The sequence below is a fragment of the Syngnathus scovelli genome, chromosome 4 (assembly GCF_024217435.2).
Source record: "Syngnathus scovelli strain Florida chromosome 4, RoL_Ssco_1.2, whole genome shotgun sequence".
NCBI lineage: Eukaryota > Metazoa > Chordata > Actinopteri > Syngnathiformes > Syngnathidae > Syngnathus > Syngnathus scovelli.
Genome location: NC_090850.1, coordinates 17,374,070 through 17,392,341, shown reverse-complemented (window position 1 = coordinate 17,392,341; position 18,272 = coordinate 17,374,070). Strand labels below are relative to the sequence as shown.

The following is an 18,272-nucleotide window of genomic DNA, read 5'->3' as shown; positions in this document are numbered from 1 at the left end:
TGGTGCAAGCTTTCAAGGTTTCAGACGAGCGAAAGCAACCTTTGACGTCCTTGCGCCAACGGGCCACTGATTGTGTTGAAAAAGAAAAATTCGGTTAGCCTTGGCAGTTGCTAACAGATATTTGTCATATTTTGCCAGTTAATGGCTTGTTGGCTAGTTTGTCCTAAGTTACATATTCTTTTGACAAACTCCAAAGCTTGCCTTATGTATGACTAGATTGCTGACAATTACTTGGATCTCTTGGCTTACATATTTCACAATGTTTGATCCACTTAATGCTTTATAAAAAGTCATCCTGCAAGATTTTTGTTTCCTCTCTTTTCCAGGACAGACTCATGCAGTCTGGTGAACAGACAACATGGCTAAAGTTGAAGGAGGCTTTACCCAAATTAGAAGAAATGAAGGCAGCCTCAGGTAGCTTTTAGCACAATGATGTTAATTCATTAACATTTCCTTTCGGTTACATTCGGCTCCTCTTAAATCCAAGCATTCCAATCCAGTAGCAATAGTTTCTTTCTCAAATAATTCTTCAGATTGGCAAAGCCTTCGAGAGAGTTGTACACGTCTTTTATCAACCGAGGGTGCTGACGTGCCTGATGAAAACCTCTACAAGCTCCGATTGACCGATATGGCTCTGGATTGTGCCGTTCACCTTGCTCAATGGGAAGAAGCCACAAAACACGGGGAGAGGACACTTCCAGTTTATAGGTGAGAAGAAGCGCAGTGTTTATATATGTTATGAGATTTTTTGTTTTGCCACAGCAGTGCCAAACAACAAAAATGTTCACCTAAAAAAATATTTTTGTTTTATGTCCTGGAGATCTTGCGTTGGAGAGAGAAATACTTGGTTGTGGTGGCTCATGATGCATTGAAGTCAAGCAAATAATTCAATTTCTTATCTGTGGTTATCATCACATATTTTCTCTTCTTTGTATCACTGGTACATTGTTGTGGTAGCGTGACAAAAAAAAACACAAAAGCCAAAGAAAAAGAAAATCTCAAGATCCCAAGTGAGAAAGATCTTAAAATAGGAGCTGGAAAGTGTGTGTTGTGACGTTCTTTAAACTTGACTTTTTATCTGTGCTGCTCCAGTTGCTGCAGCAAGTCAACGTCTCTCTCTATTTTCTATCCTTCCCACATTCTGTATTCCTTTCTTCCATTTTGACTTTTTCCACCATTTTCACTTTAGAATTTAGAGGCATTGTTCTGCTACAGAATATCTCCTCAGTACAAATATTTTCTCGCTTTAAACGGGGAGCCTTGTGTCCATATTTCACATGCTACCATGTTTTCTATTTAGTTTTATACTTGGAAGACAATATTGCGCAAACAATGTAGCAACGGAGTGAATATCATGCAAATGTATTCCATTTGGTCTTTTGCAAGAATGAATGTACGGCGTTGCTCATTTAAATTAAAGCTGCATTCATTATAGCTTTGGCCAGAATACAAAACACAATTAGGCAGACTATAACTAATCTCTCCTCCGCATTTGCATTCACAAAGATAATCCTTGCTTTCCTCTCACAAACATCTCGAGAATTCTATTTTCCACTGGATTTCCCTGGAAATGCATGCGTGCCTCCTTCCACAAGTGTCAACGTCTCCTCGGTGCCCTCTTCTCATTCTCATAGCCCAGAGCTGTGGCCTTCTAACGAGCTGCCTTCCACATAAACCTATTTACTCCCCGGGGAGGAAAATAAAGGGGGGGGACCCTAATGAAATAATTGTAATCACTGCCAGTGTGTGCATTCAAAGATGAAACATAATTGGAGTTGCTTCTGCATGTGTGTTTATTTGCTCGACGTGGCCGCTTGACTCGCCGTCTCGCTAATTAAATCAATATTGTAACTTGTTATTATTCATTCAACAGTAAGACCGATTTAGTCTTTGAACTTCCCGTTTAATGATGGCGTTCCTAACAGGGACAGGGAGGAATTTGGTAATTGCTTGGCTCTGCGATTATCAGCTAGTTAGCCTTGAAGGTAAAAACATTGGGCTTGTTTGTGAAATTAATATAAAACTGTGTTGCAGTATTCAATTATAGAGCATTTACGCTGATGTTATTTAATTATTATTAATTACAACATAAAAACACGTCACTGGTGGGTTTGGCTTTATTTCACAAGCAAAGGATTCAGATGAAAGTTGCCCGCAATGTCGACTCTTAACAGTGTCACCAAGCTCCTGTAAGGTGCCCATGACCTGACACAATATTGTCAAAGGGCTTCTCTTGACCTATAAAATAATTCTGCCAATATCCAGTTTGCTTGTGTGTGCAGTGTTGTTGTTCAGCCTCATATTCTTTAGAATCAAATAAGTCCCATTCAAGCTGCTGCACTGAATTCACACCCGCAGCTATAGCGGAGATTGAGCCGACCCTAGAGAGGGTTTTTAGTCTCACTCGACTTCATCTGGAGCATTTTCTTGCGGCTTTAGCGAGGTTACATCGAATCATTTGGCATGGATAATCAAGACAGTGCCTGGTTGGGGGACAGAGGAGTAAATGGAAGGGAAGGCTTAGGAGGGAAGACTGCAGGAGAGGGGAGAAGGCAGAGTGTCACCCACTTTAATCCCTGGAACTAGCTGCATGAATTTAAATGAAAAGGAGGCGAGGAGGGAGCGTGATAGTAGAGAAAAAAATAGAGGACAAATACTCAAAACATTTTCCTGCATTAAGGCTGGTGTGTATAAATTATGAAACCACAATTTCCCTTTATATATCATGATTCATTTATTTATGCACAGTTGTACTGTACGTGTGTGTTGGTGTGAACAAACGGATCGGGGCTGTGTTTGACACCATTAAACAAATTCAAATTAATTCCCAGGTAAACAAGCAAAATCTTGCATGGTGCTTGCTTGCCATCTTTCACGTGTTCAAAATGAATGCTAACAGTATGCAAATTCTTCTGTTGCAGCTGTTCAGAAATAAATCCGTGAGAGATGCAAAAAATGTCAACTATATGGCTAAAAGAATTAACAATTGTAGACTATAACTTCTTGTTGCAGCTTTTCAAGGTCATATTTGCTTTAATCCAATTCGCTCTTCTTGTTCTGAAGACTTTACTACCCTGATCCCCATCCCGTCCACGGAGTCCAGCTAATGAGAGTTGCAAAGCTGCAGCATTATTTGGAGCGCATTCAAGATGCACTGGACACTTTCAAACAGGTTTGTACGACAACTGTAGATTCCCAACAATCCCCCGTAAAGGTTTGTAGTAAGTTTTTAGTTCATCCTGACATTTCACCCAAAAGTCAAATCGCCCTGACCTTTAGTTTGTTTTGAAAATGACTAAGTGAAAGTGTTTTCTTATCTGTCCACCAGGCCTTTGAAATCCTCAAGATCACCCATGGAATTGATCACCACTTGGTGTCTGATTTGTTGGTCAAGATGGAAGAATGTCGCTTAGAGATGAATCGATAAATCAACTTGATGATGTAATTCAAGGCAACCTGTAAAAGTTTCTCTTTCTTTGAACAGCTTGATGTCATGAGGGCTCCTAGTTTGTTTGCAAAACCTGACATCAAATACAGTTCAAGTCCGTTTGTATGAGACTCTTGTCTCTTGTGTCTAATCTCTTGATTCCATTGCGGTGAGTTAGTTTGGCTTGTGTATGTGTGTTTATAGCAAAGGCAGCTTCTCAAAACATCCATCCTCCCCTCACCACATATCCATCACACACTTCCCATGATAATCCCTGTTATTGTGTGGGTTATTCTGTCAGTGTGCGTTAAGGCTGAAGAGTGTCTGTGATGGAATGTGGCAATGTGGTCATGCTTCACACGCACGCGCACACACACACACGGTTGCCTCTTTGTTAAAAGGATGACAACATTTCCTCTGGGAGCGTAAAGTGTGTGTTTATGGGTTATGGGAGGATTACTGTGACATTGTCTGCTTTCACAAATAAAAGGTTTTGCATTTCTGACACTTTTCGCTATCTACATAGAAAAGACTCGTCGATTAGTCAGCTGTGAATAACTGGCACTTTACCATAGTTGTTCAGATTATTATTTTCCAATAGTATATGATGCAAGAGCTATATCAGTCCAATTACCCTCATCGGTTACGAATAAGCATTTAATAAAAAGGATTACAGTATTTCATTAGGTTGCAGTTTCCAGTTCCATATGTTAATATTTGGTTTATCCTATTCAGGAAAAATAACAGCTGCTTGAAGGATTAACTGTAATTTTCAAAAATGTGAGATTTTTTTTTAAGAATCATTGGACGATTGCCTTTTCAAATTTATTCAATAAAATAATTTAATAGTAATAATGCTTGAGGTAGACTTTATAAAATACAAAATTCTGACCCTAAAGACAGCCCAACAATAGAAACGTCACACTACATCTCCCTCCATGTCTCTTTTTAGTGGTTATTGTTTCCTCTTTCTGCCATCAACTGGCACAGGCCATTAAACCAGATTTACTGTCGTCACTCTCACAGCCTGTCACTTTTCCCTCTCTCATTCGCCCAACACTTCAAATTATATTCATAACCTCTCTTTGTTAAACTGTTGCTCCAACATTAAAATTCTGCAGCATGCAACACAAAAACACTTTAATGAAGTGATTCTTTTGCGTGCTATTAGAGAGAGCCAGCACACCACTTTGAGACTTTTTTTTTTGAGGATCTGCTATGCTTTTGCGCAACACTAGTAGATTGTATTGCATAGTTGAACTTTTCCAAGAAAGCAAACACACGTTAAATTTTTGAATACATTCCTTTATTTACATTCGGCCATCTTTTTTGTCCATCAGCACGCTGTGTCAAAAGACAGTTCCAGCCTTGAATCATGCACAGAGAATATCACACTTGATGCGCTTCTGAATTTTCACACTGATCTCCATTTTTTTATGACATTGTTAGCTCATCTGTTCTGCAGATTGGCACTTATGACTGAAAAAAAAAAACCTGAAAAAAAAACAGACTTGAAACAAATAAGTTGTCTTGTTTTTTGACATGTAACGATATGATAACTCTCACATCCACAAACATAAGACACATTTTTTTGGCCATTTACCCACCTCAAGAAGGGGATTTCCATAACATTACCATTTATCACACCAGGCTGGTTCGTGTAAATAATGTTACATACACTAAGATTTATTTAACTATTTTCCATATTTTCAGTTTAGTCTTCAACCATGGCCAAAAGGAATAATAGGCTAGTATAAATGTGATATGTGCACAATATATACAGTTGAACCTCAAATTATTTATACCCTGGACATGTTTTGACTGGAAATGATCGTTAAACAACATTAAACATATTGTACGTTGCCATCGGGTTTTTTTTTTTCAACAATTTGTTTTACCTTAAGCATCATCTTAACATCTAGCCAAATTGGACTAATTTTGAACATGGAATGTTTTACAAACTGAAAAAAAAAAAAAATGAGAATAGCATATAATTTCAATTATTATTTCAATTACATTTTACCATCAGTTGACTTCATTGTATATTTTTTTTAGCTTAAAGACCCACTTTAACAGTAAGTATGGCCAGTGAATGAATCATTTTGGGCATTAATAACATATTTAGTATATTTAGTGTGTTTGGCAACATATATACAGTTATCTTTTTTCATCCTAAATGCATAGTAACCTTTAAACATCATAAGGCTTAAATAAATACACATCAATAGCTGAAATAAATAGACTTTGATCCACTATGAGAAAGAAAATAAGAAACATTCTGATGTTGTACTCTCTGTATAAACACTTCGAAAGGCCAGTTTATCAAACATACATTAGCGTTTTTGCTGTTCCCAGGAGATTACCTCCAGTCTGCCTCTGCATGTGTAGATAAATGACTTTCACTTAAGTCAGCCAGCCATGAAAAGGTCCAAAACCTCACACAGTTTATATCCTGCTACTCTGTTACATTATCTCCTCCAATTTGGCATACATTGAACACTGAGAAACAAATTGCTCAGGAGAAGGAGGAGGGGTAGTGAAGCATCGAAGCTGCTGTAGTGATGTTCAAGATTTTTTTTTTTTAAAGGTTGTTTCTGACACAAATCACTCTTTCATGAATTTATATTTGTACAAACATTTAGAGCATAAACATCTCAAGCACCATAGAGAAGAATATAAAATCATGTAAAAGACATGGAACCCAGCAGAAATCACCGCCTCTGAATTTTTATCCCTAACTAAAGTCCTCTTTAATTTGATTATATATGAATACATTTTTAGAATATTTGTTTGCACTGACAGCCATAACTACTGCTACTTTTTGGAGGCCATAATTCCTTATTCTAATTTCTAGACTAAAACTTGCAACTTTGTCCCGGTGATATTGTAATACTTATCTAAATAAAGGCATTGTTCAATTAAATGTAAGCTCTATTTTCCATGGCCAATAGTTCTCAGTCCAATGTTGTGTCTCTGAGGTTTTCACGTCGGTTAGGCTTCATTAGCTGATTCGTTGCAGATCCGTGACATAGCGTCAAGAAAACTGTCATCTCGAATGAACCGCAGACGCAAGACGCATAATGTCCCCAAAGTAAAACCGAATGCGGTTAGCATCTCTACATGGTCCCATTGCCTTCCATTAATATAAAACACACACACTGACAAGTCATTGAGTTTCTTTACAAATAGAGCCGTACGACACGGATACAAATAACAGACAAGCGTCGATCAATGGATGCGCCGACGGGAATGAAACATTCCTGGGCTGCTTCGTGAACACGGAAAAGCCATCACATCATGAGCAGCACAGGCATTTTGAGAGTAGAAAGTCAAGCTCAACAAGCCACCAAAATAAATAACTTGCATTTCCACTGAAGTGCCACCATATATTTGATCCTTTTTTAGTTTTATAAATAACCTGATTCCATTTGTTCTTTTTGTATCTTTTTAAGTTACTTAATTTAGGTCTCTTGGCCAATGTCCTCAACATGTAAAACATCTTGTATGAGAAGTGTTCGGGTTAGTTAGAAGCTTGATGGGGTGGCACAAAACAAACAATTTCATTGTGTCAGGTTTGTAGAGCCCTGCGGTTTTTAATATTCTGCACACGGTACAGTGTTGCCTTGAGATACAAGTGAAAATAAAATTAAAGAAGTTTCAAACTTTTTAATGACTCCCAGGGGCTTTATTGTCAAACTAAATATAAAACCAGAAGAATATCACAGCAGATAATGTCTTTGTCCAAAGAAAGAAACGCAGTGTGAATTATGACATTGCATTTTATAGTTTTTACTATATGTACTTGTAAAGTGCAGGAAAATAGAGTGCTATTTTAAAAATTAAACGGAGGCTGGAACAGATTTTTGGCATTTCGATATGGAAAGATGATTTAACAACCTTTTTCGAGTGGCTAAGGTGGTCTTGAAAGAAGTCAATTAAAATCTCAAGGCAACACTGAGTTTAGAGACTGGTGGATTAGGCTCTATCTCACCTTCGACCATAACAAAGACAAGCACTATAGACAAAAGATGGATAAATCATAAAAGACCCCCACATATGGCTGAATTCACTTTTTTATGGCAGCTCAGGTGTACTTGGCGGGGGCCTGGCTCCCACATAAATTAAACCCACACAAAGAAGTACATCGCATTTCCAGATGGCGATGAATCTATCAAAGATGCTCATCTTTGTATATTTTCCTATGCTAGCACCATACTGTATGTAGACAAAAAATCAAGGAGAGTCTTGGTATTCTTGAAGCGTTAACAAGGCACTTTTTCTCATTGAGTTTATTTATCCTTCTGACTGCTGACTACTTCTTGGTCTTTTTTAATAATTGAACAAAGGGGCATGCTGTGGGCCCCAATTTCTTGTTTTGTACCTCTGTATTAAAAAAAAGATGGCAATATGGGTCATTTGCCACCAGTTGGTTGTTTGAAAGCTTCATGGTAAACTGCTTCTTCAGCTGTTTTGTCCTTCCAGATGAAGACAGGCTCTCCCCAACGGCCATTTACCTATTGTACATCTCCAATTGATTCATCCATCACTTGTCCCGCTTACCTACACGTGGAGAAGAAGTGTAGAAGATTGGCTCAGTCCATCACAAGAACCCTTCTTTCAATTATCCCAGACGAGAAGTATTTATTTGGCAGCGGTTTCTACATTGACAGAAAAGGTGTTCAGCCACCTCGCCGTGCATCTACCGATGTCTGGATGACACGTCAAAGCAAGTGATCATCATGAGGTGAGCTTTGCAGAAGTTCACTCTATTCTCCAGTTTGTCCGTCACCGTCTCCAGCGCTTCCAAATATTCCAGTGAGTCCACCTCGTAAACCTGCTGCAGCTCGACTGTATGAGGAGAAGAAAACAACTTCAGGTTCAAAGTGAGTGACTCGAATTCCTTTAACAGTAAGTATGTTGAGATCCGGTGAGCGTCAAACATTTTCATGCACATCAAACCAATCAGCGATCCTCAATGAGTGTTGCATCATCGCGTTAAGTGCTACTTTGTATTGATTTGCAATGACTCTTATCAGTGGAGGCCACTGCTTATGTATTTTTTTGCACCACTTCATCTTAGTAATGAGGCTTTTATGCACTTTAACCCGGCTGTAATGTCCATCTTTATGTGATTGCACTGAGAAGCTTCTGGCAGAGTCCCGTCACGTCCCGCATTGCCATCCTCATTCATCCAAAGAAAAGCAGCACATCCAGTTTGTGAGCCCTGACGTTGTTGCCCTCACATTGAACCCTCATGCAAAGTCATATACTGCCACATTCATCACACTTCTCTGCCCAAGTATCTAATTAAGATTCTCTATTGAGTTGTCACCCATAATGTTAGCTATGTGGTTGCTGTTAATCACTTACAATGATGAGTGAGTTCATCATCACAATTTAAATGATCTCCTCGGAACCACTGACTTACTGGACTGCTGCTCTTCATGTGACACATGAAGGCGATGTAGCTGATGTCGGAGCAAATTTTTCACTTCACTTGCATATGTTGATAAATGTTGCATTTGCATGCAGCAGTGCAGCTAAATGCCACATCACCATGTTTGCTTTGAAAGCTAGGCTTCACTAATTGAGCCATGTCAAAGAGCTTGCACAGCATCTGAGGGATCTTATTGTTCAGAGGAATCAGTCAGCAGAAGGGAAAACAAATTTCAAATGCATGAAATCTACCATTCAACACAGTATAGACAGATATCATCATTAAAACCATGTGAGAAACTTACACTCGGCGGTCCATGTTTGAGGCTCCAGCATCAGGTGCTGTTTGGTTTGTTCCAGCTCTTTCTTCAAGCATTGGTATTTGGCTCGGACCTCGCTGATGCGCTGCTGACGGTGCTCCTGCAGGCGAAGCTTGCCACTGACGTAAACCTGATAAACACACAGCCACAAAATGAGTGCACAATCTATTCAAGTACTCACATACTTTCTCACAAACCCCTCAAGAGCTCTGCTGTGGCACCGAGCAGCCTAACAGGCACAGCTGAAATTTAAGTGCTTCTCAGAAGAAACCTACAGAGAAATCTAATTTCATGCTTTCCTTTCTGTGAAACACCGCCATCATTTCATGTCAGATTAATGTGTGGCAGCTAAACGCTCAACTATAAATTGTAGTTGGCATTCAGTGTGGCGCATTTGCTTAAAAAAAACAAATAGCCTATATTACGTTCAAATATTGCTTATATATAATTCATGTCGTTTTTCGTCCCACCTTGGTCTCCACCTTGGTCTCAACCTTGTCCTTCCTCCTCTGCAGCCGCTCAACGTCATCTATCTCATACACCTTGATCTCAAAGGCCTCTGTTGTGGCAGCTCCCGGACCTCGTAGGTTTGCAGAGGCGGGCGGCCCCAGTGGTCCGTCCACCCAACATGCCCCCGGGCTGGAGGAGGAGGAAGAAGAGGACGTGGCGGCCTGTTTGGCCGAGCGGTGAGGAGACGTGGAGGAGTCCAAGGTCAGTGCCGGAATTAGACGACGACGCTGGAGACCTAAATTTATATAGAAAAATGTCAAAGATACCTTGGAGCAGACTTTTTTGACAGTGAGCAAGCTTTCCAAAATGCCAACAAATCCACCTGCCAGGAGGTGATTCTGCACTCCAGTAGCACAACGAAAAGGTTATTCCAATTTGTATCGATAATGAGACGTGCACTTTGCTGAGCTGTCTGTGTCAAAGCTGATTTGACGCACATATCCATTGTCATGCTCAAGTACTGCCTGTGATTTGGCAGCCATAATAAAGGCTCCTGCGTAATGTGCTCGTGAATGTAGATTCATTATAGCCAGCAGCAGCAGTTCCCCTCTACCATTTCACACATGATTGGTCCAGGTCACCTTTCCTACCTGACTCCTTGTGCAAGCATATTTCCTGAACACACTCACACACATACATTTTATTTCTACTTTCACTGCTTTTGACACCCCTAAGACTACACTTTGTCACTTTTTGGACTTTTACGGCTTACAATCGATGGTCTGAAGTACTGGTCGCAAGTGCAATTCTTTGTGCTGTTGGAATTGCTGAGTGAGCATGTTAGCCTTGCTCTTAAGAGGATGCAAAAAGTAAGGATATTACAATGATACATTTGAGAGATTAGAAAATAGTTGTACTTTAGCAAGTGACAAATGTAAAAATATGAATGTCATTAATAAAAATAATACCGTAACTGAAGGCTTGCTTAAAAATTACAGACCTTTAGAAAAGCCAATTTCTCATGATAATATTTTTGGAGATCCAAAAACTAAAATCCAAGGGTGCATGTTTGCAAACTAAAATTTCTTCTATTTTTTTTAATTTATTTTTTTGCACAATTCTGCTAACAAGCAGTCAAAGACCTCACCTCCTAAGTATCCAGTATTGCTCCTGCTTTTCTTGTTGCTCTTGGAGCTGCGTCTGGAGGAGGTGGTGGCTGAGCTGTGCTCACTAAGCGAGTCTTGAGCCGAGGAAGTACTTCCTGTGTTCTCGCTGCTATCTCTTAGCATGCTCTCGTAGCCGCTGCTGCCACCGCTGTGATAGAACAAGGCCGTCTTCCCCATGGCCGGAGGCAGTTCGCCACTCAGTACGCTGCTGTTAGATGCCAAAATAAGACCCGTTTTTAGAAAATAGCATATATATATATAAGTAGAAAAAGTTGACCCCGCCAATGCACTCTGAACTCAAGGTGAAAGGTTCAGTATGACTGCACAGATACCTGTTGTCGCTGGCATGGCCACTGCTGCATCGATGCGGTTTTCTCGGAGCAGTGATCTTGCTGTAGGGAGATGGAAGGCTTTGGACTGCTGGTGCTCTTTCCTCCACTGTGCCTCCTCCAGCAATACCGCCTGCTACCAGTGCCCCACCACTGCCATGTCACAAAATATTGTCAGAAGATCTCTCTATTTCTACTCAAGAGAAAATCTTTGATAGGTTAAAACTGGCCAACCTTGCCCCTCCAGTGACTTTTTCCTCTGCTGGATCAACACCTCCTCCCTGGGCATGATTCCTGGAACGTGAACCGCCACTTCCTTGGAGAAGCTCTGAGATACGGCCGTTGACAGCCCGCAGGGGAAGCTTGGCAGCCAAACTTCCTCCTCGACTGCGGCTCAGAGACTGCGTAGACCACGATGCCGGAGAGGGTCCCTGCTGCTGCACAGGAACTTGAATGCTGCTTTGTGGCTGTGGAAGGAGATGCAGAGCTTAGTCTGAATGTGAACGTCTGGACATAATTTTGGCCTTCTCTAGGTCCTTTTTGACTGTTTGTCCCAATCAGTAAATCACAATTGTAAGTCAAGGTAGCAGATAAAGTCATACCTTTCCATTTGGGGGAAGGCTCGAGCTTCTATTCGAGGCTTGGCTCAGAGACTTGGTAGAAAAGCTGAGAGTCTTGGTGCTGGAGGCAGACAGACTTCGGGCTTTGGGACTGCTGGTCATCAGTAGCTTACTGACAGCAGAAATCTTTGACTGACCACTTGATTTGGCAGGCGACTGCGGAGCACTACATGTACCGGGACTACCTCCAGCGCCGTTTCCGGCACGAGTGAGGCTGCGACCGGTACGAGGTATGGTACCATCTCCCTTTGATCCTCCCCCTCGGAGGCTTTCAGCCCTTTCCAGGGACAAGCAGTCATAATGGTGCGATCCACTGTTGGCTCGACCAAGAGAGTTAGTTCTGCTCGCAAGTTGCTCCAGCTTTGCGCTAAAGAGTCTACTACTGTCAATACTGGAGCCACGTTGTCTGGTGCCACATGGATCATCTGTAGAACTGCCCGGTATGGAGACCTCATGGATGGGCTGGTGGAGTGGACTGGCTGCCCTGTTGCGTAGGTCAAGGCTGGACTTGCGTACAGGTGGCAAAGGTGGCATCCCTCCCTTCTTGTGGGAGAAAAATCCTTGTTTTCCAGTCGAACCCCGGCGGTCAAGTGTGGCTCGTGGACTGCAGGGAGTTGAAGAGGTGGTACCAATATTCCTGTACTCTGTTGTGTTTTCTAAACCGTCTTGGCGGTTCAGCCGATGCCAGGCACGAGGGAGACTGGCAGTTCGATAGATTTCTGGTTTGTAGTTATCAACCAAGCATTCTCCTTGAGCAAGACTAGTGACCATCTCACAGCCATCCACCACTCTCTTGAAGGAGTCTGGAGATGATATCACCTCTGCGCCTGAACTAGAGCCACCATGATCTTCAATGGCTGACAAAAGAATTGAAAGTCAGTTATTCACTTTGTAATCAACATTCCACGCATAATCTGCTTCATTAATATTATTAATAATCAAAATAGACTTCTCCCAATATTGAACTGCAATATTAATTAAGTTCTTGATTTCTTTTTGAAAGCTAACAGGCTATTTCTTGTCTGGTGACTAATCGACTGGCCCATAAAATTTAAACAAAGCAAAACTCATTTTGTGAGTAGTCGAGTCAAAAGATGTGTATTTTCTCACCATCCCTGCAGAATTTCTCAATGTTTCCATTTCCAGCTGCTTCAATCTTCTGCCCTGATTGGCTCTTTGGATGCTCCGCCTCCCTCTTCACTGGCCTGACTTCTTCATTGGGCCTCCCATCCTCCATACCACGCATCAGCCAGGGGTCCTCAAAGCTCATTTCACTGGAAATGGAAGCTAACTGCTCTGTGTTAAATTTTGTCGGTGAGGAGCAGATTATTGGTTGATGCACAGCCATCTGTTTGATAGCTACACAAGGGTGAGTACTGGTTGGGTTCTTGAAGGTAGAGAGGTTCCCAAGTGCTGTCAAAGACTGGATGGTTGTTTTAGCCATAGATGGAGGCATTTTTCTCAATCTGTCCTTGGTTGGCATTCCCTTCTCCCCTCTGTTTTCTGACAGCGCTCCTTCTAGACTCCCTCTTCTAAAACGTCCACGGCTTCCGTTATCTCCTGACCCATCCAATCCCAAGGAAATTTGGTTGGCTTCAGCCAAGGCTTCCCCTTGATGACTTTGAGACTGGCTGAAGCTGTGAAGTGAGTGATCACCCTCACTGCACGCACTCAGATCACTCATCCAGGAGGAGATAGGGGTCATCACTGAGACAATCGTATCCCCGTCCATGCGGAGCTTGGCCATTGCCACCTGTGGAAGAATTTAGTGTGACCATCATATATATTTCATTAGCTTTGCACAAGGTGTATTTCAAACCCAAATATTAAACGTGTCAAACACACCAACCTCTGCCATGGCGACAACCTCTGTAACCTCAGAGCTTGTTGCAATCACACGAAAGCTCTCTGAAGCTCCATCCTCTACCGGGCTTGTGAGCACTCCACTGGCCTGGACGTCCACAGAGCAGCAGTCACTATTGAAGCTGATAATGCTCGGTGGACGACAGGTTAGACGCTGCGTCATCATGAGAGCTGTGTCATCGAGTGCCTCCTCATCTATTGATAGCTCCTCACACAGCAAGTGATGTCCAGCTAGTCCTGCAGTGGTCATGCGTGTTTTATTTCAGATCTTCCCTTCAGTTGTAAAAGCCAAAAAGTATTTCACTCACCATCCCTGTGTGTATCCAAGGGTATCGGAGGGACGTCATCATCACAGAGTGTTTCTGCAGAGCCCAAGCTGGTAGACAGGGATGGAGTCGGATCTTTGACTTGTGGACTCATACCAACAGGAGATGTTCTGGACAGTGGACACTCGGTGGAGGAACGACCGCTGTCTGCGGCCAGACTGTCTGTATTGTAGAAAACACATTGAATTTATTTAGTACGGCCCTACCATTGACCGGCAACCAGTCCTGAGGTAATTTTCTATACTGATAAGAAAAACTATGAGTATTTGGACTTTTTAATATGTGAATTTTCTACTAAATCGGCTTGTAATAAACACATAATCGGAAGATGTGTGGAAAGACATACTGTCTGAGGTCAAAGCTTCTGTTGCTTGTTCATCCTGAGTGTGTGAGGACAGTGGAGATGTTGCTGGTATCACTCCCTTCTGAGTGTACACTTTACACCGCTGAGACGGGGAGGACGGAGGCCTGGGAACACCCAGAAGTATTACCACGTTTTCTTTTCATATGCGTCTTTAGCATCACACAAAACTTATTTTTTTTAAATTGAACCTCACCTGTATTCTGAAGTTTTCGTCAGACTGGCAATCCCAAGGCGCGGTGACCCAAGTGGCCTTGCTTTCCCCTCAGTGTTAACTCCCATGGTCACACTGTCACGACTGTCCAGATGAGATTATGTTTTTTAACAACAAAATACCTTAGGTGAGTTAATTGAGTACACCTCAATGAGATGAATTATAAAAGGATAATCAAGCAAACTATAGTTTGGTTAAGATTAGTTGGTTGTGATTGGAGTTTGAGTAGTGGTGATTCAATGTTGTCTCACCTATCATGTTGGTGTGTGGTCTTGGCCCTGTGCAGAGGGTTCGAGACGTTGCTTCCTGCAACATTCCTACTCCCAGACACGAGGGTGGACCCGGAACTCTGTGTCAGACTGTGGATCATGGTCTGAGCTAGCTCTGCCTCCTCCACCACCTCCTTTATATCTTGCAGCTGCTCATCATTTGTTTTCCTTCTGGACGTTTCTGTTGAGGAGGAGGAGAGCTGGACTCCACCGCCTGCAGGAAATTCATTAGGTACTTTTGGTATTGGATAATTATCAATAAGATGAGGAAACAGAGGAGAAAAAAAAGACTTCAATGGCCCTATTTATTTGAATGCAAATAATTCACCTGTTATGGCCTCTGTGTTTAACGGAGCGGCAGATGCATTCTCAGCAGGAGCGATTGAGTCTGTAGAGGGGAAACACGGCTCTTTGGATTCTTGCTTGCAGACCGAAACCTCCTCAAAGGGAAACTTTGCCACCTGAGCAGAATGAATGTCAAACAACATTTAACGCTAGACTGATAATACTCTTAGTCCTGTTATCCTTTTCTCGATTTTTCCCCAAGCTGCTGCACTTCACTCAAAGTCTTCTGGGTCCCCACAGTATGGTGCGGTATAGATTTGGGCAAGTAGACTGAAGTAGAGGTGCTGCCCAGCATGGGTTACAGAAAAATATAATGTTGCAGTGACGGTGCGCTACTCAAAATGTTCCTACACTATCTCCAAATTTGCAGGGTGGCTTCGGTGTAATATGACTCCTCACCTCCTCACTGCCATCAATGCAGTCCAGTCTCTCCTGCAGCTCAGCAAAGGTGTTACATTTTAGACACTCAGCCCCTTCCTCAGGCACGGTGGCCAATGGCTGTCCGAGTATCGATTGAGCGCAATGGGCCTGAGCTGTACCACCTGGTTGATCCTGGCTTTCGGGTTCAGGCTGCACCTGCTGAAGCAGAACTTCAGGAATCAGTCATCTGATCATTCATGTTGGATCAGGACCTAAATGTCATTTACCTTCTGGACCGCCTGACTTTGTAGCGTTTCTGATTTTGCTCGTAGCAGAGCGGGAATTATTGGCACAATTTCCGGCGGACCCTCGTTGTCTGTCAGCTCTCGATCTGATACCGCGGCCCCGTTGGGACCAACATAGATGACGGTGTCACATGACTGCTCGCTACTTGAGTATTGTTCGTCCTGGTCACTGGAGAGGCGCAGCAGCGGCACGGTTGAGTTGGGGTCACCGCGGTGATGGAAAGGCCTCAAATGAGTGGGCCGACGCATGCGACCTTCTTCGCAGGAGCTCTCTCCTCCAGACGAGCTGGAGGTGTATTGCTGAGGAAAGATGTGATGACAGGCACACAGTAAATACTATTTTTGTACAAGATTAAATTTTTGCTTCTCAGGAGAGTGACAGAGAAAGAAGGAACAATTCTATTTCTGAGACTCGTCACCCAAGAATGTGAAATAAATGTCTAAACAGTGTTATCGCTCATTTTATCATCCCAATTTAGGAACAGAAAACGTTTGTTCTTTGTTCTGATGACAGCGATTGAATTTTGTGTTTATTTTTGGACTAAAGTTGGATTTAGCATTTTCTGTTATTTTATTGATTAACTTTTATTGGGAGGTGAGCACTGTTGTTTCATCCATCCATCTAAAAACTAAAATAAATTTAAAAATGTATTTATTAGTTTTTTTGTCCAACTGCACAGATAAATAAAATACGATGTCATCTAACACATATCAACGGAGTGCAAAATATGCCTGTTTCTCTATGAAATCCACCAATATTGTGTTAGACCACGGCGCCACAACTTAGACCTGTTTTTAGCTGATCAAAGTCTAGTCTTTCTGTCACCAAAGTGTCAGGTGCATGTTATAGAAAATGCCATTAGTTTACCAGTCCACTAAATTCCTGAGGATGAAAATGTTCCAGTTCTCAGGCCAGAGCGCATTGCTGTCTACATATACAAACCCCCAACATTTCTATAAACATTTTTCTGAATAGCAAAGAAAGGGCACTGTGTGCTCTGTGTGGTGGTGCACTGCAAATGAAATGAATGAAGCAAATGTTTTATTCACTCACCACGGTGACCTTCGTTTTTTTCTTCTTCATGCGTAGGACGCGGGACGCGATCTGGATGGTGGAAAGGCTTTCCGAAAAATCCGCCGGCGAGGCCGAGATGTGAGCGATCATGGTGGTGCGGCAATTTATGTTGCCTAGCGACTCCCTCAGCAACATGGTCAGCTTGCTGTCCCTTGAGACAGACACAGAAGACAGCACACGGTATGGGCTGGATACGTTGACGATGTCATAACAAGGGTTATTAATAGCATCAGTCACAAATATTTTAAAATAGTAGATTGTGCTAATACAGAAGAGTTGAGAGGCAGAACAGATTAGAAAGGCAAATTTAATGCTAATATTCTGTTCTATATATGGATTAGTGCAAGCAAGCACAAAGGTTTTAAGAGAAGCACTGCGGATATTAAGCAGTCTAATATTGGAAGTTTATCTTTCTCTTAGGAGATTAAAATTGGAGACTGAAAATACACAGTGTGTTTAAGAAGTATGCTACTGAAGCCATTCATGCCTTTTTGGCGCGTATACAATTTGTGTGCCATGACCATACATCTCCTGCTGTTATCCCTTTTAAAAAAACACGCAACCTGCGGGCATATCTCTTGAAAACACATTTGCATTCAAACACATTCGTCTTGACCTCTTCTCTTTAACCCGCACTGCTTACTGCTCCAGGGTTAAACCAATCCATCTCTCTCCTTCTCAGAGTATATATATATATAACTACTACATTTGTACATACATGAGTACAGGAGACATTGAATGATTGATTTCAGTCTCTTCTCGATACTTGTATTGGAGTACATTCAATCCAGCTCTCGAATGCATGTGGCTTCCTGTCAAACACGGCCAAAGCCTCACCAAACACATTCAAAATGAATTGCCATCACGTAATCCCACACTATAGCCTTGAAGTGACACGTGCTCTCATGAGGTTTGTGGCGTGAAAATCCCTTCCCGATCCCACATTATCTTGCGCCACCCAAAGTAAGAATCCATCTTCAATGAGCTTGCTTTACCATGTAGTGTTGGTGATTTAATTAACTCAGCATGGCGCACAAAGCCTCAAAAGGAAGGCAGGAAGGAAGGTAGAACAAGGACACAGAATTCAGGAGAAGGTAGAACGAGGGAGATTTGCATAGTGTACAACCGCTAATGCATACTGAAATTTTTGGGGTTGTTGCTCTTTTTCACGTTTGTCCTCAGCCTTTTGTTTGCCTCTCTTCAACTGTTTATCTTTCTCACTCCTTGTCGCTTTCATCCCAAAACCGCAGTGATAAATATGCAACAGCAGGTGTTGTTTCTGACACTGACTAAAACCTTGGAATATGAAATGCTACTTTTCTTTCTTTATGTCACTCTGGCTCTCTCGTTTATTCGACTGTTAACCTTGTACTGAAATACCTCGACGTTTCAGGCCTTCACAGTTA

The 18,272-nt window shown here is 42.0% G+C and overlaps 2 protein-coding genes across 6 annotated transcripts in view; one reads left to right on the top strand and one right to left on the bottom strand.

Annotated features, from left to right (window-relative positions):
• Nucleotides 1-3,558, top strand: part of smyd3 (SET and MYND domain containing 3) — a 32,311-nt gene extending 28,753 nt beyond the window's left edge. The window contains exons 9-12 of the mRNA XM_049719022.2: nt 327-414; nt 534-708; nt 3,064-3,172; nt 3,329-3,558. Of these exons, the coding sequence (XP_049574979.1) occupies nt 327-414; nt 534-708; nt 3,064-3,172; nt 3,329-3,427 (471 nt within the window). The 3' untranslated portion in view covers nt 3,428-3,558. The remainder of the gene's footprint in view (nt 1-326; nt 415-533; nt 709-3,063; nt 3,173-3,328) is intronic.
• A 1,153-nt stretch (nt 3,559-4,711) lies between these two features.
• The window catches only part of kif26ba (kinesin family member 26Ba), a 51,908-nt gene continuing 38,347 nt past the window's right edge, over nt 4,712-18,272 (bottom strand). For 3 of the 5 annotated variants that reach the window (XM_049719012.2, XM_049719010.2, XM_049719014.2), the window contains 17 exons: nt 16,846-17,017; nt 15,774-16,091; nt 15,526-15,705; nt 15,110-15,242; nt 14,764-14,995; nt 14,495-14,596; nt 14,284-14,405; nt 13,920-14,099; nt 13,598-13,848; nt 12,859-13,501; nt 11,731-12,605; nt 11,363-11,595; nt 11,132-11,281; nt 10,781-11,007; nt 9,654-9,928; nt 9,169-9,313; nt 4,712-8,275 (listed from right to left, as the gene is read on the bottom strand). In XM_049719012.2, the coding sequence (XP_049574969.1) occupies nt 8,127-8,275; nt 9,169-9,313; nt 9,654-9,928; nt 10,781-11,007; nt 11,132-11,281; nt 11,363-11,595; nt 11,731-12,605; nt 12,859-13,501; nt 13,598-13,848; nt 13,920-14,099; nt 14,284-14,405; nt 14,495-14,596; nt 14,764-14,995; nt 15,110-15,242; nt 15,526-15,705; nt 15,774-16,091; nt 16,846-17,017 (4,387 nt within the window). In that variant the 3' untranslated portion in view covers nt 4,712-8,126. The remainder of the gene's footprint in view (nt 8,276-9,168; nt 9,314-9,653; nt 9,929-10,780; nt 11,008-11,131; nt 11,282-11,362; nt 11,596-11,730; nt 12,606-12,858; nt 13,502-13,597; nt 13,849-13,919; nt 14,100-14,283; nt 14,406-14,494; nt 14,597-14,763; nt 14,996-15,109; nt 15,243-15,525; nt 15,706-15,773; nt 16,092-16,845; nt 17,018-18,272) is intronic. The other 2 variants (XM_049719013.2, XM_049719011.2) reach the window with 1 other exon arrangement.